The sequence below is a fragment of the Castor canadensis genome, chromosome 7, assembly GCF_047511655.1.
Source record: "Castor canadensis chromosome 7, mCasCan1.hap1v2, whole genome shotgun sequence".
In the NCBI taxonomy this organism is placed as follows: domain Eukaryota; kingdom Metazoa; phylum Chordata; class Mammalia; order Rodentia; family Castoridae; genus Castor; species Castor canadensis.
In genome coordinates, this window is record NC_133392.1 from 144,483,484 (window position 1) to 144,508,088 (window position 24,605).

The 24,605-nt window shown below is 47.5% G+C and overlaps 1 protein-coding gene across 4 annotated transcripts in view; it reads left to right on the top strand.

The window, feature by feature from the left end:
• LOC109683063 (RH-like protein) overlaps positions 1-24,605 on the top strand; it is a 37,369-nt gene that overhangs the window by 5,057 nt on the left and 7,707 nt on the right. For 2 of the 4 annotated variants that reach the window (XM_020158708.2, XM_020158710.2), the window contains exons 1-7: positions 1,303-1,490; positions 11,016-11,202; positions 15,712-15,862; positions 17,358-17,520; positions 18,694-18,860; positions 20,505-20,642; positions 21,673-21,773. In XM_020158708.2, coding sequence (XP_020014297.1) covers positions 1,343-1,490; positions 11,016-11,202; positions 15,712-15,862; positions 17,358-17,520; positions 18,694-18,860; positions 20,505-20,642; positions 21,673-21,773 — 1,055 coding nt within the window. In that variant the 5' untranslated portion in view covers positions 1,303-1,342. Of the gene's footprint in view, positions 1-1,302; positions 1,491-10,789; positions 10,896-11,015; positions 11,203-15,711; positions 15,863-17,357; positions 17,521-18,693; positions 18,861-20,504; positions 20,643-21,672; positions 21,774-24,605 lie in introns of those variants that run through there. The other 2 variants (XM_074080958.1, XM_074080959.1) reach the window with 2 other exon arrangements.

Here is a 24,605-nt window from a genome sequence, read left to right on the forward strand (position 1 = left end):
GGGGCGTCCTTCCTTCCTTCCTCCCTCCCTCCCTCCCTTTCTTCCTCCCTCCTTCCATCCCTTCACTCCCCTCCCTCCTCCTTCCTTCCCTTCTCCCTCCCTTCCTCCTTCCTTCCTTCCTTCTTTCCTTTCCTCTCCCTCTTTCCCTCCCTTCCCTTTCCCTCCTTCCTTCCCTCTCCTTCCTTCCCTCTCCCTCCTTCCCTCCCTCCCTTTTCTTCCTTCCTTCCTTCCTTCCTTCTTTTCTTCCTTCCTGCTTGATGTACCAGACTTTCTGCAGGACACAAGGACATGGACCATAAGGGAAGTTAGCCTGAGGGTCAGAACTAGATTCCAGCCCCCTAAATCCCATGCAGACTATCCCCTGCTGAGGAATGGGGACATTGAAGCAGGTGGTCTCCTAAAATGCGCTGTGGAACTCATGCCCCAGAGTTCCAGGTAACCAGAGGTGGGGACAACTTCAGCCTAGAATGGAATCAGAACCCCTCTAGGTTTTCACTAGACTAAGACCCAAGCCTCCTTTCTCTTCCCCTACTTATCCTTAAAGTGCTTAGAAATGAGTAGATTTAGATACAACTCTAAATTTGGGTAATATTAACTGTGTAACTGAGCAGTCAGGCCTGCATATGTCTTGTCTACCTCCCTTCCACACACCCCCCCAGGACTTAGCATCATTCTTTGTCTTCATTCATTCACACATATATTCAGTATATTCTCTTTTTTTGGTGGTACTGGAGTTTGAACTCAGGGCCTCATGCTTGCTAGGAAGCTGTTCTACCACTTGAGCCACATCTCTAGCCTTCAATATATTCTTTAAAAGAACTCCCTGGGTGCCCTCTGTATAATGGGGTAAGATTTTAAAGAAAAGTGTTGCCAATCTGAAGTCCTCTCTTAGTTTCAATTTCCCCCTTTGAGAAATAGGAATGTTGATTCATTCCCTCCCTCACCCCCAGTGCTGGGATGGCACCCAGGGCAGGTGCTCTACCACTGACCTTCATTCCCCAACCCCCCCACCGCATCCCTGCCCTTCTTACAAGGACATGGTGAGGATGTACCAAAGGACCAGGTAGAGGATCGTGAAGTCAGGGTGTCAAGTGAACAGAATGCCCTCCCTTCAACTGAGCCCAGTAGGAACTTACAGTAGGAACCCAGCAAGGACTTGCTGAATGAAGTAACAATGTCCCTCTGCTCCATGTTAACTCCACAGACAGGCCCTGGAGCCCACTGTGCAGCCTGAGATAAGGCCTTAGGCAGATGGGTGTCTCTCCTATCGCTACCTCAGTGGGTGTGGAGGACACGGGTGAGGCTTAGTGCTGGTGGAACTCTGCACAGAGACACACACAAGATGGGCTCCAAGTACCCACGGTCTGTCCGCTACTACCTGCCTCTTTGGGCCTTGACGCTGGAGACAGCTCTCATTCTCATCTTCACCTTCTTTGCCTCTTACGACATTCCCTTGAGTGATCGGGAGCAATTCATGGGGACTTATCAAGGTGAGGGTTCACTGGGGTAGGGTCACAGAGGCAAATGGGGTGGTGGGTAGGGGAGGTCTGTGGTTCCCCAAGGAGTTATGTGCCTTTCCGCAAAGTTCCCAAGGACAGGCATTCTGCTCCTCCCCCTCCATAGATTATGCCAAGACCCAGATCTACTATACAGGCTCTCCTTTAGGAGGAGCTTGGGCATCCCCTCTTCCATGAAGCCCATCTGGATTTGTCAGCACAGACAAATCCAAGTGGGCTTTTCTGTGGTCCCTGAATTCCCCATGCCAAATGGTCTTCATAATTGTATGCTTCTCTGCCCTCCCCCACTGTTCTCTCTTGTGGCAAGGACTTCTGTGTGGTCATTGGGTTGGGGAAGGGGTGTTTCCTTTCTTCTATCTCTCTTGGTTTTTTACTGTACCCTTGCCTACTCCCCTTCTTCCCCTGTAGGGACTGGGAAATCTGCATTTTGTGCAAACCCAGAGCCAGAAGGAATGGCTAGAGGGGGTGTAGAATGGTGGTTATTTTATATGCAGCTAAAAATATCTCCAGGCTGTGATGAGAACAACTATATACAAGACAGATGTCCACTGTGGTGCGACTTTGCTTCTTAAAAAAACTTGGGATACATCTCATCCAGCTGATAGGTTGCTTGTGATAGTGGATGGGGGTCCTTGGGGGATGTCCATGGGACAGTGGAGAAGCCTGCACCTGGTTGAGAGCTTACATGTTCCTAAGTGACTTGAACCAGATGCTTAACCAGAAGCAAAGGGAAGGCAGCCCCCCTGGCCGAGGCAATGAAGGCAGAAATGACGTAGGGAGGAAGCACTGCCCAGCTTCGTGGGCTGCCTCAGCCCCAGACACAAAAGAGCTGAGTATAATTTTCATTCATTTTAATTAAATTCTTTTAAACCCAATACAATATTTATTCAGATTCAGTGAATTCCCATGTTCCTCCACTCCATCATCTGTTCTATCCAGTGTAGGGTCCAGACACATGAAGATTAGAGCTGATATTTATGGCATACCTACTGTGTACGGGGAAGTATTCTTGAAGCTTCCCTCCCATTGAGCCCTCACAACAATCCTGTGAGGTGGGTGCTACTCCATTGCTCATACAGGAATTGAGGAATCAAGGCATGTGGACATGAAATAATTTGCCCCAGGCTATTCAGATGGCAACAGCACAGCAGGTTTACAGTCAGTCACTTGTCATCTAACCAGTAGGTGTGGGAGCCACTCACCCAAGCCTGTAGACTGGCACCAGGATCCATGTTCTTCACATCGTGCTCCTAACATAGGTTTATTTATTTATTTATTTTTGGCAGCACTGGGGCTTGAACTCAGGGCCTAAACCTTGAGCCATTCCACCCAGCCTTTTGTGTGTGTGTGTGTGTGTGTTGGGTTTTTTTTTGGGAGGGGGATAGGTTCTCACAAACTGTTTGCCCAGGTTGGCTTTGAACCATGATCCTCCTGATCTCTGCCTCCTGAGTAGCTAAGATTATAGGTGTGAGCCACCAGCGCCTGGTCACTAACAAGTTTAAACTACAGAGCAGGATCTGCAACCTAGGCAGGAAGGCAGTGGAGACAAGGGAAGCATCTGGAGGGAGGTGATTGCCCAGCCAGGTCTGGAAGGCTCAGGAGAAATTGACTATGGGCCCATCAGGAGCCCTTGCGGGTGGAGTAGGCTGGCAGGACTCAGCACTGTGGTGTAACCCCTGCATAAGAGGGAAACAGGGTGTGGTGGACCCACGGGGTTGAGGAAGGAGCTTGGCCTGTGTTCTGCTGAATGACAGGAAGCAGGAGTGTGAGGAGCTTGGATGTGGGTTATGAAGAAAGCCTTTCCAGGGCTGGGGGAGGGACACTGCTTGGGATGTGAGACCCACATGGACGTCCTAGTGTCCTGTCAGCCAGAGGCCTTCAGACTGCTGACTGTGCACGTCATGTTTTGAGCAAACCACAGTTCTGTGTTATCCTCAAGTGTCAGTACACTCATGCATTTTGTACATGAAGTCTGGCGCAGCGTGTGAGCCTGTGGTCCCAGGTACTTGAGAGGCTGAAGCAGGGAGGACCCCTCGAGCCCAAGCTGTTCAGTGCCAGCTGGGCTACCTAGCAAGAACCTGTCTCAAAACAACAGCAACAGTGGGTTAGTATGTTATATTATAGTACATACAAGTCTAAAATTTCAAAGGAGATCAAAATGAAATATAGGATATTTTCAAAGTACTAATTGCTATGGTATCGGTGTCCAGCAGAATCCATCATCACCACTGACGACAGTCAATGCTGCTGCTTCTTTTTTTTTTTTGTGGTACTGGGATTTGAACTCAGGGCCTTCACCTTGAGCCAGACTTTTTTTTGTAAAGGGTTTTTTTCAAGACAGAGTCTCGAGAGCTATTTGCCTGGGCTGGCTTCAAACCCAGATCCTCCGGACCTCTGCCTCCTGAGTAGCTAGGATTGTAGCTCTGAACCACTGGCACCCAGCAAACCACAGTATTCTTGTCTCCACCTCCTGAGTAGCTGAGATTACATATGTGAGCCATCATGCCTGGTCCTCCTCCGAATCTTCTTGACCATATCAAGCCTTGCTTGAGTTCCTGTCAGATCTGATTGGATTAACAACTTTTAAAAATCTGAATGCCACTGACAAAGGGCTTGTACAAGGAGAAGTATGGCTCGACCCTTTTTCTTTCTCTTTTTTCCCACCTGGCTGGCCATTATCGTTTTGCTGCCATCTGGGCTTCTTTTCAGGAGTTAGTCCATTTTGGGAAAGTTAGTTGAGCTAAACTGAGGTAACTTAATCTGTCAATGCACTTGATCTAATCTAGTCCATATAAACTGTGGTAGTTTACTCAAACATGCCAATTCTAAAAAGATATTTTTGAGACAATCAGTAAATTTGAATATAGCCTGAATATTATATGGCACTTAAGACTGCTAATTTTGTTAGGTGTGATAAAAGCATAGTGGGATTTTTTTTAAGCCCTATCAGTTAGAGAAGCATATTGAACTGGTGTAGTCTCTGGATTTGCCTTCTGCCAGAAAAAAAGAGAAAGAAAGAATGGAGGAGGACAATAATAAATTGGTTCCAGGTGACAGTCTTTGAAGCCTGGAGATGGGTCCGTGAAGTCACCATGCTATTTTCTCTGCTTTTAATTTTTTTCATATACTTAAAATTCTCCATAGTAGCCAAAATTTAAAGACCCTGTCATTCTTTGCAATGAGATAAATACGAAAAAAACATGTATCACCCCTCCTCATGGCCCAATATCCCCCAGTATTCCCAGGAGGACTTTGGGATTAATCTGAATATTAAATAGTTGCAGTGTTGCAAACTTCCCCAAACTCCTGGATCAGTGGTTCTCAAAGTGTGGTCCCCAGACCAGCTGCTGCCACATCCCCTGAGAATTTATTAGATTTTACTATGCAAATTATAATTTATTAGAATTTATTATGCACACCACAGAGAAGAAGCTCTGGGGTTGGGGGCCAGCAATCTGTGTTTTATTAACACTTTTTAAAGCATTGTTGGCAGTAGTGGGGTTTGAACTCAGGACCTTGCTAGGCAGGTGCTCTACCACTTGAGCTACTCCGTCAGCCCTGAATGTGTGTCTTACCTAACAAGCCTTCTAGGTGATGCTAATGCACGTGGAAGTTTGAGACCTACTAGAGCTAGATCGATTCATCTTGCTTCTGCTTCTTCTCAGCTGTGAGACCTTGAGAAAATGACTCAACCTCTCTCTGCCTCTTTGCAACCTCTGTCATAATGGTAGTACTTACTGCATTAAGTTATGGAAAGGATTGAAATAATTAACATATATATTGATACAGTATCAATGTTATTAATAAGCTTTCTTTTTTAAGATTATAAATAAATAAAACTAGAAGTGCTAATATATTTTTTCTGTGGTACTGGGATTTGAACTCAGGGCCTAACACTTGTTAGACAGGTGCTCTACCACTTGAGCCACACCTCCAGCCCAGAGATACTAGTGTTTTCTTTCAATAACTCCTGTGGATGTCTGGTATCTTCTGAGGTGTGTTCCTTGGTCTACTGACCTCTGGTCTGGGTGACCAGCTATGGTACCAAATGTGCCAGCAGAGCAGAAGCAAGAGGCAGACTTGAGAGCTATTTAGGAGTTAAAATCAGCTGTACTTGGTGAAATAGAGGGAGGGGTCAGGAACTTGTCCAGATATGTGACCGACTATGCCAATTCCTGAGATGAAAAGCAGAAAGACAGAGCCCAGGTGTGGGGCAAATGATCAATGATGTCCATGCTGGGCTGGGAGTTGAAGTGTCTTTAAGATGCTATGGGAAGCAGAATGTATCAGTTAGCTATGGTTGCATAACAACTATTCCTAACCTCAGTGACTTAAAACAGCAACCATTTAATTTATTCATGACCAAGGTTCTGTGGCTCAGCAATTGGTTGGGTCTCAGCTGAGCAGTTTTCCTTTTGTCTTTATCGTCTGTAGCCCGGACATTTGACTGGGGCGGGGTGGCCTCACTGGCATGATTCCCCTTGCTGGCTAGCACCTAGGCCCATGATTCCAGCAGGCCAGCCCAGAGTTCTTCACATGGGAACAGAAGAACTTTCCACAGTGAGAGGGCAAGACCCAATGTAGGGGTGCTTGTCAAGGCTCTGCTTGTGACATGTTTACTGATGTCCCATTGACCAAAGCCAATTATAAGACCAAATCCAGGGAGGAGGGGGTCTATGCCGGGAGGCAGGTTTCACTGGGAGTCATTTCTGGAACAATCTACCACATAGGGTCTGCCCTAGAGCTGCCATGCAGGGGACCATCCTGAGCCCTGTGCTGCAGATACCACCCCAGTCCCTCTGCCCTCCACCCTGAATTCCTCAGAGGCAGGAAGAAGGGCTATGAGAAGACAAGGGGTTTCTCAGGGGTACAAACCCTGGCACCTCTCACATCTCAGCCTGGGGCTGCCCCTCTAGGAAACCTCTTTTTCTTTTCCCAGGTTGCTGGTGGAGTGAGAGTGGGGTGGGAGTAGAGGCTGCAGGGAAGGAGGCAGTGTGGGCTCTGTGGATGGCCCCCATGGGTGCAGAGGTCCTACCAGCCAGAAGTGGGGAGCACAGAGCCTGGGACCAACTGGGCATAGCTTCAGAGCTGTTAGTGCTGAAGCTTCTGCAGGCCAAGGAGAGGGGCAAGAATGGGGGAGGCAGATCCAAAATGGGGGGTAAGGGGAGGGTTACAGCGGACTGGAGGAGGCAGCTGCCTGTTCAGATGAACTCAGAGGACTGAACTGTAGTTATCCAAATGAACTATTGGCAAGGGAACCAATAGGCCTGAAAGGGAACAGTCTTGCCTAAAGTTACAGCTAATGAATGGCAGGTGCTGGTTAGTGTCTGCTAACTCTGTGCACCCTGCTTTGGGCCAAGTGATTTGCATGAATCCATAGCAATTGTTTTCTATCCATTTCACAGACAGGAAAGCTGGCACACAGAGGTAGAGCTGGGCTCTGAGCCCATGCTCTTTGCCTTTACTGTCCCAGTGCTGTCTGGAGAAGCAGGTGGATAACCATTTACTATCTGTATGGCTTGCGCTGTTTACAGCAGCTTTCTGTGCCTCCCTTTCTCCATCTGTAAAATGGGGAGAATAAATAGCACCCACTGCACAGGTGTTGAGGGCTAAGGCTGTGAGACACTTAGTGCCTGGTAGGTGGAGGTTCCCCATGTGCCTGCTGGTGTAGTGAGATGCTGATGATTGCCTCATCTCCTCCCTTCCAAGTTAGACCTTTCTCCAAGACCTGAGGCTTTCATAACTTCCCGGAAGGCCTGGCAGGCTGTAAAATTCCTCTCTGCGCCCAGCCCCAGGGGCTCCTGTAGCATTTCCTCTCCTTATCACTCCTCAACACCTTGCAGTCCTTTAGCTTATCAGACTGGAGGCTGATGCTGTGCAACTGAGCCAATAAAGGCCTCCTCCTCATCCTTTGACTTTTTGTGTGTGTGATATTGGGGATTGAACCCAGGGCCTCAAGCATGCTAGGAAAGAGCTCTTCCACTTGAGCTATGCCTCAGCTCTTTTGTTTTTGTTTAGTTATTGAGACTAACTTTGACTGGGCTGGCCTCAAACTCAATCTTCCTTGCCTCCATCTCCTGAGTTGCTGGAATTACAGATGTGCATCAACATACCCAGCTCCTGAACTCTGACTTTTTAACCTTTAGGGCCCCACCACTGCCCTCGTGTTGGTTACTGTCCCCACCCACCCTGCCCCCTCCTAGAATATTCCAGAAAATCAAACCCAATTCCTATGTGTTCCAGATGGGGAAACTGAGGCCCAGAAAGGGCAAGAAACTTGCCTAAGCCTCCTTAGCATGGTGAGGTTAAAATGACAACAACAACAAGAAGCCAGCTAGAGATAGCATAGTCTATTGGAAGCCTAGTTCAGAGCTAGGTTTTATTGTAGGTGTGCTGTGTGGCCTTGAGGAAGTCACAGCTATCTCTGGTCCCCTTTGGAAAAATGGGAAATAAGTGGAGGAATCTCCCTACTCATGAAATCTTCAATAAGGCTGGGCCCTGTGCATACAGCATTGCTGCAAAGTGGCAGATGCATCATTTAGCAACAGTGACTAACAAAAGATTGGACTTGAATATTTTGAGTGGGGCATGCAGTTTCCAATTAGCTACAAGCCTCCCTACTCCCAAATGTGCTCTGCCCTTCACATATTTCCTGCTTGGTTTCTGAAGGAATTTGAAAGATCCCAAAAGGAAACTTTATGCAAAATGTGCCCTGCCTACCCCACCCAACCACCATTGCCACACAGACGCAAGCAGGAGATAGAAGCATTTCCTGTACCTCCCTCCACCACATCAGGGGAGAAAGCACAAAGAGGTGATCGAAACCTTCCTACTGCCCACTTCTCACCTGCTCCTCAAATCCCTAGATCCCACTGTGGTCCTCAGGGGCCTCCTACATCCGGGGGTTGTCCGATTGATCTGAGAGCATCAGCACTTACCCAAGTCCAATGTGCCAGACCCTGGAAGTGTGTATTCTTCAATGGTAGTGAATTTAAATAGACTGTGTATACACCAAAGGGACTTTCTGAGACTCTGGAAAGGTTCCAGTAATGGGAGCTTCCTGATTGCCAGCCAGAGCTGAGGCCAGAGGCAGGTGAGTTCTTAGTGAGACGATGATCTCAATGACAATGACAAATAAGTGTTGATGGAGCATTCTCCGTATGCCAGAACTTGCACCAAACAGCATTATGCCTTTCAGCTCTCCCAGCACCCGCAAAGTGTCTAATTGCCCCGTTAGCTGATGAGGAAGCAAGCAACATAAAAGGCTTTTTATGTTGAAAACATAAAAACATGTTTTACATGTTGAAACATATAAATTTATAGGTCAAAAATGGTCGACCGTGGGCAGTTTAATAAGGTTTAACCTTGTTACAGCAGAGATCAAACAGAAATGGATGAATTCCATGTTTTTTCCTGATTTTTAACAAAAGCCATTTATGGTGTACACACTCATTGTAGGAAATTTCAACATGGGAGAATGAATTAAAGTAAAAAAAATCTATCAAGCCCAGAGACAACATCCAGGGGAGGAGAAAAACCCTCCAAGATCTCTCTCCAGGCATTTGTACGTGTGTGGAGTGGTTGGTGTTTATTGCTTTACGTTCTGAACCCTTCATGCTTTTTCCCACTGGGTTATGGCAACCTGATTGAGGAGAATGGTAACTGTTCCCAGCCAACAGATGGGAACAGGAAGAGGAAGGCATGTGGAAGGTAACCGCACACGCTCCAGCACACTTTCTAGGTTGGAACTTGGGCTCTGCCAGAGGGACAAGTTACCTAACTCCTATGGGCCTTGTTTTCACGTCGAATGATGGTGATGTAACAGCTCATACTTCAAATGGTGGTGGTGAGGACCAAAAGACACGGTCTATGTAAAGTGATTCAAATACTGTGTGTTAGACTTTTGTTGTTGTGACAGATGCCTGAAAGGAAAAGTTTAAAGGAGGAAAGATTTATTTGGGTACATGGTTTCAGAGGTTTCAGTCTATGGTCAGCTGGTTTCGTTGTTTCTGAGTTGTAGTGAGGCAGGACATCATGGAGCCAGGGCATGGCAGAGGAAAGCTGTTCACCTAATGATGGCCAGGAAGTAGATAGGAGTAACGGAGGAGACAGGGTGAAGATGTATCCTTCAAAGCATGCCACCAGGGAACCACTTCCTCCGACGAGGCCCCACCTTCCACAGTTCCACCATGATTCAAAATGTGAGTGCAAAATTGGTTTTTTGGGGTGGGGATAGGTCTGGGGTTTGAACTTGCTAGGCAGGTGCTCTACCACTTGAGCCATACGTCCAGTCCTCGATTCAAAATCTGAGCATTCATGTTTTGTATCTGTCAATGGATTAAATCATTGATTATGTTCAAAACCCTCACAATTTATTGGTCTCTGGAAATATCTTCACAGAAACCTGGAGGTGTGCTTGACTAACTTAGATGTCTCTCAACCCAATCAAGTTGACAAATAAAGATTAACCATCAAGCCAGATGCAGGTGGCTTATACCTGTCATTCTAACTGCTCAGGAGGCAGAGATCAGGAGGATCGTGGTTGGAGGCCAGCCCTGGAAAATAGTTTGCAAGAGCCTATCTTGAAAAAAACCCATCACCAAAAAGGGCTGGCAGAGTGGCTCAAGTGGTAGAGCACCTACCTAAGAAGCCTGAGGCTCTGAGTTCAAACCCCAGTGTTGCCAAAAAGTAAAATTAAATTAAAAAGAAATTACTTGTCATGCACCATTAGCATATGGTAAACACTTAATAAGCATAGGCTGTTATTAAAGCTCAGAGAGGTTGAATTCTAGATCCAAGACCACACAACTAGAAAGTGCCAGTTTGTCTGGTTCTGGAACACAACCTGCTAGTTATTTTTCAAAACTGGAAACACATAAGTGCTCCTTCTTCTCCCTGCCATCAGGTGGGACTTTTCCTCAGCCTCCCCTGCTCAGGCTCTGAAGATAGGACGGATGAGGGCCACCCAGGTGGTCCTGGTACTGTGGCAGGTAGCTAAGGTAGAGAGAGCTGTTTTCTATGAAGAGAATTTGGTTCATGCCAACAGGAGCTCTGGGCCTGCCTGTGCCTTCTCTTTGCTGTATATCTTGGGCCAGGCCACTGCTATGGCCTACTTACATGCTTGACCAGGCAGTGGAACCTGATCCCCAATAACTGTGGCAATTACCTTTACTGAGCATCCATCATGTGCCATGCACAGGTCCTGACACTCTGCAGTCGGTCATGTCATTATGCTTCCTAACAACCATTGCTACATTTCCCGAGCACTCATGTGCACCAGGCACTGGCTGAAGTCCTTAGCCAGCATCAGTTCAACCCTGTGTGATATGTGTGTTATTCAGATTAGAAAATTGTGGTCCGAAGAGGCAAAGCAGCCATGTAAGCACCCTGATGTGATCTCCAGTGTCCTAGATGCTATTCTGTCATACTCTCACTTCATACCTCTCCCTCTTGTCTGCTTCTTCCTCCTCTCTCTCTGCACCCCTCCTCCCTGTGAAGTCCTCCAGGATTTTACCATCATGGCAGCCCTGGGCTTGGGCTTTCTCCCCTTGTCTTTGCGGAGGCTCGCCTGGAGCAGTGTGGGCTTTAACTTCTTCCTGCTGGCCCTCGGAGTGCAGTGGGCAATCCTGCTGGACGGAGTCCTGGACCAGCCCTTCTTTGGGAAGGTGATCATCAAACTGTCCAGGTAACCGATGTCAACGGGGGCCCTATGGGACCTTGAGAGTGTGGGGTCTGAGAGGCAAGAGTCCTTTTTTTCTAGCACTGATAGATGGAATATTTAGGACATACTCATTTTAAAAGATTATGCATTGCTTATCTAAAATCTAGCCAGGTATTTTATCTGACACCATTACTCCGTGGTATCCCAGGCTTCCAGATCTACAGCCTTCCCTGGATCCTCCTCTTTATTATTGATTATGATATATAAAGTTGCACAATCAACAAAGGTTCATAGAAAAAAGAGGTTAAGCAAAAAGAAGTAGAAATGTCACACCAAGAGAGACAATTTCATGAAAAGAAGGAAGGAAGAGCTGGGGATATAGCTAGTGATAAAGCATTTGCCTAGATGTGAGAGACTCAGGGTTCATCCCCATACCGCCAAAATAAAAACTAGAAAAAGGAAGGAAGTACTCAGTTTTTAGATGCTGGTAGACAAGATATAGCCATGCATTTATTTTCTCGTTCTCCTTCTCCTTCAGGGCCTTGCACTTGCTAGGAAGGCACTTTATTACTTGAGTCATGTTCTTAGTCCTTTTTGCTTTAGTTATTTTTCAGATAGGGTCTCACACTTTTTGCCAGAGCCACTCTCAGACTGAGATCCTCCTATCTCCACTTCCTGAGTTGCAGGGATTACAGATGCTCATCATCATCACACCTGGCTTATTCTTTGAGATTGGGTTTCACTAACTTTTTGCCTGAACCACCATCCTCCTATCTCTACCTCCCAGTCTTTTTATCCTTTAAACTAATTTTAATCCATTTAGATGAGGTAGTATGAACTAGCAAAACTAAACCATGTGCTGGAAGTCAGTGTTACATGTTACATAGCAACAGTAGATATTGACTAGGCAGGGACACAAAATGACCTGTGGGGTCAGTAAATGTTCTCTGCTAACCTGGGTGATGGTGATACAGGGGGAGACAAATGGATAGATAGAAACATACATACATACATACATACATACATACATACATACATAGTAGACAGATATGGATGCACATATGTATGGAGTTATATACTTTAAAAAAGGCATCAGCAATTGATAGGAAGAACCAGGAGACATTTTCCCTTAATTTATTTCCTTGAGCTGGGAGTGTGGTTCAAGTGGTAGAACACCTGCTTAGCAAGCTCAAGGCTAAGTTCAAACCCCAGTGCCACACACACACAAAATTGTTGTTTTATCCAACTCTTGATCTCTATCCTGCCCAGGTGAGGGTAATTTCATCCCAGGCACCTTGGGGACCTCTGGAACCCTCTCAAGGCTCCCTTGCATCCCTCTGAGGCCCCGCTCAACCTTCTAGACCCCGCCATTGGTCAGGTGTCCATGAGTCAGGTAGGGTAGGGGGCACTTCACAAATATTTGTTTTAACCCTCCCAGGCTGAAGTCCAACCTCATACAGGTAAGGGAATGAAGGCTCAGAGAGGGTAAGGCACTTGCCTAGGGTCACATGGCTAAATGGTGGAGATTGCTTCAGCTTTCTCTGTAACCCTTTCCACACCCTCAAGAGTGGTCATCACAACAATAGGGCCAGTTTCCCAGTGGCCCTATTGTTCCTTTTTTAAAAGTTTTTAGATTAATCCCTGCAGGGATTGGATACCCCCTGGCGTCTACCTGGGAAGGGCAAAGGGCACCCTGGGGGAGTTGTGACAGTGGCCTCCCTAGTCTTGGGGGGTTTGCTGCCTTGGTTTATGGTCACATAGCTGTCACCCTTTTTTGGAACCTGAGCAAGCCAGCACAGTGGCATCTCAGGGCAGTTCCCTCTGACATCCACAGGGGCCCATTGGTTCCTGACTCAGTCCAGGACACCCAGAGGGGGCCAATGGCAGCCTGAGTGAAGTCCCCTGCCCCTCCCTGGGTCATTTGGATCCTCCTGGTGGGGACCCAGGACCTGGCTGTACTGACTTCATAGATTTGAACAATGGCTCCCTCCTGACCGGCCAGGCCAGAGCTAGCCTGGTGGACTTTACCAGGGCCTGCCACTGGGACAGCATCCTCTCCGCTCCCTGGCCACCTGGCTTGGCACTAAATTGGTTCCACCTTAAGTCCCTGCAGGGTAGGGACTTGTCCTCCTTTGTTTTCCTCACTACTGAGAACTTGGTAAGTGGTTATTGAGACAAAAAAATGAAAACAAAAGGATCCCTAAAAAACTCATTTGAATGATTGATTGATTGCAGTGCTGGAGATCGAACCCAGCTCCTCATGCAAGCTGGGCAAGTGCTCTATCACTAAGCCATACCCCAGCCATGAGTGATAGTTTTAATGCTATATTTTGAAAGGTTCCAGAGGACTCTCTGGGGTACTAACCAAGCCCCTTGTTGTACTTGACCTGTATTAACTTGTTTTGCACTGACAAAAGCTCCAGAGGTGTTGCCTCCACCTTTCAGACAGGGCACTAAGGCACAGAGTGGTTAAGTAATTTGCCCAAGATTGCACAGGCAAGAAGTGGCCAAGTCACGTCTCTAGTCCAGGCAGCCTGGACTTGACATTACCCTCCTAACCGTGGTACTTCACTGTTCCAGCACCTTCCCAGCTCCAGCTACCCCTTAGCTCTGAGATCCCACCATTGGCACATATCCTCTTGAATTAAGCCTGCCCATGCAATGACCACTCACTTCAAAGGCATGGCCTGTACAGGCCAAGAAGCATCGAGTTACCCTGGTCCCTGTAGGACCCCTTCCTCATGCCCTGGGCCTTTCTTGACCTTCCTCTGAAATCTTCAAGCTTTACACAGGACACTGCGCCGGCAGTGAACACCAAGGACGCTATGTCCACACTTTGAATCCAGGTCAACTGGGTCTGAACCTCCTATTTGTCAACAACTGGCAGTGTGGCCATTGACAAAGGAAGTGAGTTCTTCTACTCTCAGTGTCCTTTTGGGCATAACAGATTACTGAATGGTAACCTGGTGTAACGACTTTTTGGTCACAAGCCCAACTCTCCAGGTTCCACTTGTCAGGTTCAGCCACTCACCCTAATGTGACATATGAAGAGATGAGCAGTGGTGAGGGGTAGAGAAAGGATTTGCAGGAAGATGCAAAGGCAGCACTTCAGGCTGCCTTCCCCATGTGGACATGAACATAAGGTTTAAACAGAGGAAGAATTGGGGGCAAGGGGGGAGAGGTGGGCAAATTATTAACCAGCCCTGTGGCAGGTGTGGTCTGGTGCTGGTGACCAAAGGAGTCTAGTTGCTCCTTATTTCAGGATTGGTCATGCAGGGCCTTGAAGCAATAAGGAAGTCATTGCTGCCTGGCAGGGGGTAGCTTTGTCTCCTCTCACAGGATGTTTATCAGTCTGTCCTTCCTGGATTCCAAGGTGGTTGCAAAGTGACTGTAGAGAGAATGGCTCAGAGCAAAGAACACAGATACAGAATGGGAGACTGGATAGTGACTGGGTCACTAGTTACCCTTTGGACATTTGTAGGCCCAAGTGAGGAGGCAGTGCTTGCTTTTCAAGAAAAGCAGCTTCTAAGGACCATCTTACAGAGGGCTAGCATATAAACGAGTGATATCATTATTATTCTAGTCATGGTTGTAGATTGTCACAAGGACACCAGAAAGTACCAGGGGTAGCCCAGGGTCCAGGGGAAAGTAGATAGTTCAGCTCAGTGCTACCTCCTCCAGGCAGCCCTCCCTAATGAGTCCAGTCCTTACCACTTTCTCCTTCCAGTCAATCCTCCAGCCTCATGCTGGTGTAGATGTTCTGAGTTGATGGGCTCTCAGTGCAAGCCCTGTCTGTCTCACTAGCCAGATCATATGCATCTTGAAGACAAAAATGTTTTTTCTCCTTTTGAATGGCCACACTGAGCATGCTCATTTGTCAAGGGAAGGAAGGCGTCAGTGACAGTGTTCATGATGCTAGCTTCTATTCACGAGTGAGTGCTCTGTGCCAGTTGCAATCTCCGTGTACTACCTGGAGGTGCGTGTGATTTTCATTCTTATTTTACAGGTGGAGAAACAGGCTCAGTGAGATTAAATATCTGCACAGGTGGCAAAGCTGAGATGGGAAGCCAGGCTTGTCCTACTTCCAAACTCAGTCTCTTTCGGCTACCAGGAGAGGGAGCTGAGGGCGGCAGTGCCCAGATGGCGAGTGGGCCAGCAGGTGCAGAGCGCCCTCTACTGAGCATTTGCAAGTGTGACTGCAGAAAAAGAAATCCGTTCTCAGGTCGCAGCAGAGACTCTGGGAACAAACAGACTCTTTAACTCATGGTGACACGTGTAGGACAGACTATGACCCTCAGCATTCTCGGTATGATGAGTGTGTGCAGAGCAGTCTCTAAGAGTGAGAATGCTACCATGGTGGGGGACCCCAGCCTTCAGTAGGGCACAGCATCCCTCCTGTGGGTGGAACCTCATCTGGTCCCCTCACACTACATCCTCAGTGCCTTGAGCAGTGCCAGGCAGAGTTGGTGCCTGGCAAATGAATGAATGTGAGATGTCCTGCCCCTTGGTCATCCTGGTTTTCCTCTCCACCAGTCTCCAGCTGGCCACCATGAGCGCCATGGCTGTGCTGATCTCGGCAGGTACTGTCCTAGGGAAGACCAACTTGGTGCAGCTGATGGTGATGGCACTGGTGGAGGTGACAGCCTTTGGCACCATGAGATGGATCAATAAGCAGTTCTTAATGGTGAGTCATGGGGCTGTGAGGGGACCTTGGAAAAGGGCAAGGAGGTAGGTGTTACTGGAGTTTAGTGTTGGTATATGCCTTGGTTCTTGTGTTGAGGCAGGAGAATCACACATTTCTGGTAAGCTAGGGCTACAAAAGAAGGAGGGGGAGGAAGAGGAAGAGGAGGGGGAGAAGAAGAAGGAAAAAATTCACTATAAGCTGTACATTTTAAACCTCTTCAACTTGAACATGGTTTTCATAACAAAGTTTTCAAAAACTGCATTGGACTGGAGGTGTGGCTTAAGCAGTTGAGCGCCTGCTTTGCAGGTGTAAAGTCCTGAGTTCAAACCTCAGTCCCACCAAAAAGTAAACAAAAATACAAAATAAATAAATAAAAAGCCGCATTAATTTGACATGACAGACCACTGCGGGGTGAGGGATGTAGATTGTGGTTGCCCGGAGCCTCTTGTATCACTGATGCCATTTAGAAGTATTGTGCATGATGATTATAAAAAGCAGACACTCTTCACTGGCTTTAGCTGGATTCGAAACTCTCTACAGACAGTGCGTTCCCTGCTTGCTTGCCCCCAGGGTAGACAACTCCCTCCTCCCTGCCTTCATCTCTGCCCTGCTGGGGCGAGCATTCCAGGTGGCCAAATGACCTGAAGTGGGAGTGCTGGTGGGTATGAGGAAGACGGGAGCAGGTGCAAGGGAAGACGCAGTGGGAGATGAGGTCAGAGAGGTTAGGATGGAAGCAGATCTCCCAGGGTTCTCCTTTGGGTCATAGCAGGACTGAGGACTGTGACGTGAGTGAGATGGGAGCCACTGGAGAGTCTGAATAGAGAAGTGACATGGTCAGACTTAATTTAACAGGGTCCCTCTGGCTGCTACCAGAGGACTAGTTACTAAGGGATCAAGGGTGGAAACGGAGAGTACAGTTGGGAGGTTCTATAGGAATCTGGGATAGTGGTAATGGTGGCTGAAACCAAGATGGAGTCACTGGGGAGCCATGGTAAAAATTCTGCCAATTCTGGAAATTTTTTGGAAGGCCCAGCTGACGGCCTTTACTAGTAACTCATTAAGTGAGCTCTTAAGGATTGCTAAATTTGATATTTTCATGAAGCAAATTAGCATATATCTAGAATCTACTAAAAAGTTTAATTTGGTATTATAAAAATCTGGTTGATTCATGTTGCAGAATCATGTCACTTGTGACTCCATACAGAGTTAAAATTCAGCTGAAACTTTGGCAGAAGGAAGTGTGTGTCTGTGTGACTTCTTGCCCCACCTTGCACCTTAGAGCTATTATAAAAGCCACTGAGTGACCTCCCTGGAAGGGACACCAGTTCCCCAAGGGCCCCTCTGAAGGGCAAAGTTGCTGGCTGGGCTGAATAAGCTCTAAACACCAGGCTCATGAGCTCAAATCATGAATCCTCCAGAAAGCCCAAAATGTTTTCAAGGGGTATCAGGGCTGGCCTGTGGTGACACTAACTGCTCCCGCTGGGTTTTGTTGCAGGTGGACGAACATGTGGGCATGATGTACATCCACGTGTTTGCAGCCTGTTTTGGGCTGACTGTGGCCTGGTACTTCTTAAAGCCTTTGTGCAAGGGATTGGATAAGAAAGCTCAGAGAGAGAGAGTCCAGATGGCCACAATTCCCAGTCTGTTTGCCATGCTGGGTAAGAACAAGGTGGATGGGTGGGCTCCTGCTTAGGCTGAGCCAAGAGGCTCCAAACTTCTCTGTTGAAAAAAAAAAAATCTGTCCTTTAACCCTCACCCTGAGTGTCTGAGGCCCTTCCATAAGATCTACTGCAGCTGGGCACCATAGACTCATGCATGTAATCCTAGCTGCTTGGGAGGCAGAGATAGGGAAGATTATGGTTTGAGGCCAGCTGGGCAAATAGTTTCTAAGACCTCTTCTCCAAAATAACTGGAGCAAGATGGCCTGGAGGCGTGGCTCAAGTGGTAAAGTGCCTGTTTTGCAAGTGCGAAGCCCTGAGTTCAAACCCCAGTCCCACCAAAAAAAGAAAAAAAAAAAAAAGATGCATTGCTTCCAATAATGCTTGAATTATGCATGTTCTTTTAGGGACCTCCCTTCATTAACAACCAATGGAGAGGAGAGGCTCATTATGCTTGAGTTTAAATAAGTTTATCCAATCCTTTGGTCCTCAACTAAAAGGAAGGATTGAGCAAGTAGAGAAAAAAGGGAGGTGTGTGGCTCAGTGGTGAAGCCCTTGCCTGGGCACTGGTACTTAGGAGACTTTCAAATGGTCACAGGCTTTCTGGGGATGTGGGTGGAGAGTGATGACATTCATCCTGTTGTCATCACACAGGCCCATGTTTGAACCCCATTTTGCTAGTGATTAAAGCTAGCCATCATAAGCAAGAGTCAGCGGAACAGACTAGGCCTTTGGTTCCATCCCCAGCATTGAAGAAAAGGCAGTCCTGTGAGTGGGAATGGGGTGGGAAGAGAATAGCCATACTGTTTGATTTTGAAAAGCTGCAGTGAAGACGATAACTTGGATGGCTGGGAGAAGCTTGGAGGAAATCAGGCAGCGAGCCCAACATGTGAATGAGTATCAGACCATGGGCATCAATCACAGGCTGGGGTCAGGAGGCCTGGGCTTTGTAGATTTCAGCTTTCTGGGATTTCTTTCCTTGCCTGGAAAATATGTTAGCTATTTCCTACCAACCAGAGACTTCAGCAGGGAAGATGTACCCAAGAACATGTGGCCAAACAGTGACCCAGCTAAGATCTTCTGGCTCTAGGCTTCCCCTCTTCTGAGCTCCTGGGGGCTCAGGCCTTTGGAGCAGGAGTGTGACTCTAGCCAGTGACCCTCTTTGGCCCCCAGGCACTCTCTTCCTGTGGATATTCTGGCCAAGGTTCAACTCTGCTCTGCTGAACATTCCAAGTGAAAAGAAGAATGCTGTGTTTAATACCTACTATGCCCTTGCAGTCAGCACGGTGACAGCCACCTCAATGTCGGCCTTGGCTCACCCCCAAGGGAAGATCAACATGGTGAGTAGGGGCTGCTCCAGACCTATCACACATGTTCGCTCCCACTCCTCCATCCCAGGGTCACCCCAAGGAGTAGGGAAAGCTTGGGTGGGTGGTGGAGCCTTCCTTATCTACAGGTTAGGAAGCATCTAAGAATGATGGGTGGTCACATGGGCACCAGTACTTAGTACTTAGGAGACTTTCAAAGGGTCACAGGCTCTCAGGGCAGAATGATTACATCCATCCATGTTGACATCGCACAGGCCCAGGTTTGAACCTCATTTCTGCTAGTGTCTAAAGCCGGCCAAGAGTCAGTAGAACAGACTAGAATTAGTCATCCTCTCCTCTTCCCCCAAAGAAGTTTAAGAATGGAATTTGCATAATCAGAAGTAAAAAATACATTACACTTAGCCAGGCAAGGGTGGCTCACACCTGTAATCCTAGCTACTCAGATGGCAGAGATCAGGAGGATTGTGATTGAAAGCCAGCCTGGGCAAATAGCTCATGAGACAAACTTGAAAAAACCCATCACAAAAAAGGGCTGGTGGAGTGGCTCAAGGTGAAGGCCCTGAGTTCAAGCCCCAGGGCTGCCAAAAAAAAAAAAAAAAAGTGAAGTAAAGAAAATACCTTACCCTAGACACTAGACCTTGGTTTAGCCACTTCAACTTTTTGAGCCTCAATTGCCTCATCTGTAAAATGGGAATTAAGAGACAATGAATGTAATGGGTGGTGGGGGGTACAAGGCAAACATTAGCTCTTTTACTGATGTAGTGGGGGGACAGTGTGTGTGAGTTTTGTGGAAAGGATGGAAGAGAAGGGAAAGGCAAAGACAAAGCAAATTTCCATGATGACTGAGCATGGGGCCAGCCAGTCAGAGATACTGAGGAAAAGTTGACAGAGGGGCCTGGAGTAGCAGGAATGGGGCCATGGGTGACAGATTCACAGCATAATCCCATTGCTAAGGGGAGGTGAGTGTTCCCACAAGTGAATTCCATGCTGGCAGGAGATCTAGGATCAGACAGGGTGGGGTCATCCAGGGAGGCAGGAATAGGTATTAGGTAGGAAAGCCCAGAAGCTGGGCCCAGGGCTCCAAGACCTAGTTAGAGTTGAAGGGTCAAAAAAGATAAGGGTAAGGCTTCTCCAGTTCTAGTGGAACAAAGGACGATGTGACCCAAGAGTAAGGCCACCTAATTGGAACTGGATCCAGTCACACAGGGTAGCCTAGGTAACAAGTAGCCAATAAGAATAAAAAAAAAAAAATTGGCTGTATTTCTTAAGCATTCTTCATGTTCTAGTCAAACCCTGGACTAAGAGCTTTATCTGTGGTAATTCAGTCCTTATAAGAACCCTGTGAAATTGGAGTAATCAGAACTCCATTCTTCTAAGGGCCCAAGGATACATCACCAATGAGCCTGAGGGGTGGCCTGAATGCTGGAAACTGTACTTTCTAGCTGGTTCCCTAAACGCCTCCCAATCAGGGTGACTACTCCCTGAGCCTGGGTGAAGGTCATGTAGTCCCAGCTGAGAGGAGAGTCTGTCTTCAGGATTCAGGAACCAGGAAGATCATTACAGGGTTGCTTTGCTGCCAACTTCCTGGGAGACTCTGAGCAAAAAGGCATCCTCTCTGTGCCTCACTTTATTCACCAATAAGCTATTTCTTTGCAGATTCATATCCACAATGCAGTTCTGGCAGGAGGTGTGGCTGTGGGCACCCCATGCCACCTGCTTTCTTCTCCTTGGCTTGCCATGGTGCTGGGCCTTATGGCTGGGCTGATATCCATCTGTGGAGCCAAGTGCCTGCACGTAAGGAATTAGACAACTAACACACTCTGCTTTGGTTTAGACAAGTCCCTGGTGGGCTATTGTTCATGCCACAGTTGACGTTAGGCAGGTGTTGGCACTTTCTTGGGTTGACTTCAAAGCCTGGGTGAGGGACCCACCCTAATTGGATGGTGCATTGAATAGGATCATGAAGAACAGGTAACATACCCCATCCAAGTTTGCTCAAGCATAAGTTAAAAGTCTACTAGAGTGTCACAGAACCCAAAACCCACAGATGCCACAGGATACCCAGGAATGGCTGGCACCAGGGACCAGTATATGGGGAGATGCCAAGAATCCTTTATTTTTCCTGAATATCTGATTTATTCTTATTCTGTGGTTCATCCTCCTCTTCTCCTAGTCTACATGGTAGAATGTGGACTTTTCTTCAAGAGAGCAGCCAGGTAGAATCTGTGGTCCTAATTCCAACCTCTCTGGAGAAGAGGCTCCTTGGATTAACTTGGCAATGTGTATCATTCTTGGCTGGTGGGGGAGGTGTTCCATACACACATAGCAGTCTGCTTTTCTTCTCTGCAGTGGGAACAAATGTCTTTTTATCTTCTCTGGCTTTGAAACCTAGAGATGAAAGGAGTGTGTCACAACAAAGAATGCATGACAGCTTCCACTTGCTTGGTGACATTACGTTCTTGGTGCCTCAGTTCCCTTGACTCTATCACTGGTGGGAGGGACACTATTCAAAGATCATTCATTCACCAGTGACTCACACCTGTAATCCTAGCCACTGGAAAGGCAGAGATCAGGAGGATCGAGGTTAAAGCCAGCCCCGACAAATAGTTCATGAGACCCAGTTTAAAAAAAAAAACAAACCAACACAAAAAAGGGCTGGTGGAGTGGAGGGGCCTAGCAAGACTGAGGCCGAGTTCAAACCGATCTTTGGGAAAAAAGGTGAAACTTTGTGTCCATCCCTTTTTGGTGTCAAAGGATCTGTGCAAAGGGTGGAGGGGGAAACCGTCTCCCTTGTGGATCTGCTTATAATGTCATTTGTCCCCAGGTGCCTGAGATTCAGGTGCTCTCCACCTTTGGCGTGCCAGGTCTGCTCGGAGGCTTTGTCTACATTGTGCTGATGGCGCTCCAGGTCTACTCAACTCCTCAGTAGGCTTAATTGAGTATTTACTCATACATTCTTCTCGATCCCTACCTCATATGGCGTTATCACCTCTTCAGGTCACTTCTTCCCAAAAGGGGCAGCTTAGGTGCAGGGCAGACAGAGGCACAGTCAAGAGACCCCACAAATGCAGGCAGAGTAGGTCAATCAGGTCTAAGTTTACTGGGTCGGTTTTATAAACTGTGGTGTTTGAGGTCAAGGTGAAGAGCCCGACTGTGGAGGCAGACTGGTCTTGAAACCATTCCCATCACTTCCTGGCTGGGTTGTCAAACCTTTCTTGGCCTTGCCGCCTAGATATGAAGAAGACAATGATGGCGCTGCCACTCATGGGCTTGTTGGAAGTCACCTGATCTGTGCACCGTACGGTTAAGAGGATTTACTAAATTAATGTAGGAAAACGCTAGGCCCAGCCCGTCATCCTGAGGCCAAAGAGGGAAGGGGCTTGGCGGAGGTCATGCGGTGGGTGCAATTGTGGGACTGTGGGGTCCTGTGTCTCCCAGAAATGGGGCAACAATGATTATTTGACACACCAAAGCCCTGGCCACTGCACCCTGGAGGCCGGGTAGGTTTTTTTCTGGACATGGTTCACATAAAATGAGAGAGCGACGGGCATGGTACCAGGACACATTTTTATAGAGGAACTGATACAGGGATGATAGTATTACTGATAATCACTAATCATTGTTTATTAACTGCATCCTAAGTACTAGGCCTTCTGGTAAAAGTCTATCTCATTTAATCTTCACAGGGCCTTGGGAGATATTATCACACTCTAAGAGATTTTGCTTAGGGGCAGTTATCTGTCAAGGTTACTTGGTTGGAACTTGGCTCCTTAGGTGGCTGAAGTGGGTTCCTGGTGTTTGGAGGTCTCAGAGAGTACATGAAGAGGCTGGGACCTCCACTAGCTCTTGGATCCCTTGGAGTTCCAACAATTGAGATGACCACAGCCCCAAATGATAGACACCATGCATGGGTGGGCCATCCACCCTGATTAAGCTGCTGAGCTGAGGAGGACCCCCCTGTTTGGGATGGGGACGGGGTAGTTCATGTGAACAAGACACCTCAGTCATGGGCTCTAATGATGTATTTGCCACTGTTTTAATAGCTGTGCAACTCCAGGCAAATCACTTTCACTGTCTGGGCCTTAGAGTCCCCTTGTGGAAAATGAGGGGTTGATCTAACAGGGTGCCCAACTCAGATGCCTGTAGGAACCAGGCAGACAAGGGAGGCTGATAGTCGCTCTCCAGGTCCAGGCCACCATCACTATGAGGAACTCAGGCTCAGTGTCACTAGAGAGAGAAGCCAGAAGTCCAGAGTTTTGAATGTACTCTCCCAACACTGATAAACATTCAAAATCATTAATAACATTGGGTGGACTGAATTTTGCTTGTGGGTTGCCAACCTGTCACCTGTGGACCGTCTGCCCTTCTAGGTGCCCAGTTTTAAGGCTCTGGGTTCTCTTAGGGCAGTGGTTCATCACCAGGGAACTTGTTAGAAATGGAAATCCTAAGGCCCCACCCCAAATCTACTTAATTAGACATTTGGGGGTGGGGCTTAGCCGTCTTCTTTGAAGCTCTCCAGGTGACTCTTATGAAAGCTTGAGTTTGAGAACCACTAGCCTATAGCCAAAAAAGGTCATCAATGGTGTCCTTCCAGCTTTCCAGGAAAACAGCCTTCACTAGCATTGACTGACTGATGTGGTGCAAACACTCCCACCTTGCCCTGTCAAGGTGGTAGCACTGAACACAGCTTGGCAGAGATGAGAGCTATGCAAGTTACCTTCATTCGGGTAGTTCAGTGAGGACCAGGACGTAGCTGTCCTCTCAGCTCTGCATGAATCTGGCAGAGCAAAGGGCATAGTGACTGCAATGACCCCTTTGAGAGAGGCCTTTGGTCTGCTGGAAGTAAAGGACCCAGGCTTCAGAGAGAGAGAGTCCAAGGTCATGTTTACCAATTGTGTAACCCTGGCATGATACTCCAGCTCTCCAAGTCTCAGAGTTCTTTCTTTCTCTTCCTCCTCACCTCCTCCTTCTCTCTCCCCTCCCTCCTCCTCCCCTCCACCTCTCCCTTTCTCTTTTTCTCTCCCTCCCTCCTTTTCTTTCTGTTCTTGCAGCGCTGGGGATGGAACTCAGGGCCTCACATAGGCTGAAGTGCTCTACCTCCAGCCTACACTCCCAGCCCTAAAGTCTCGATTTATATCTGTAAGATGTAAGATCTATGCTGCCGTGAAAACTTAGCCGTATGTAATAAAGGCTCAGGAAAGTGCCTGCATGGGGTAGATACTCAGCCATGGCAGCCTTGTTTCTGAGGATTGGTGATTCCACAAGGGGTGCCTCTATAATGGAAGGGTGGGAGAAGACTGAGCTCGCAGTCAGGATACTTAATGTGATGCGTCAGATACTTTACTAGTTTAGTGACTCTGGCCAAGTCAGTTGACTTTTGATTCATTCTCCAAACAATATTTGCCTGTTTCTTCCTCCCGAGGAGTGTCTGTGATGGACGCTGTACATGTTATACCCAGAGATGGAATGGAGTATTTTTCATGAATTGTGGAATTTTAAGTGATGTGAAGCTACACAGAAATAATACTGAGTCATGCAGTGCACACATTCTTTTTTCTTTTCTTTCTCTTCTTCCCTTCCCTTTTCTCTACTTTCCCGGACTTGCTATGTAGCCCAGGCTGGTCTCAAACTTGGGATCCTACTGCCTCAGCTTCCTGGGTGCTAGAATTCTGTTTTCTTTGTTTTCAAAATGGGGACACCAGTTGCCTACCTGCCTGGGAAACTGTTGAAATGAGAAACAGGAACAGCTTCCAAACT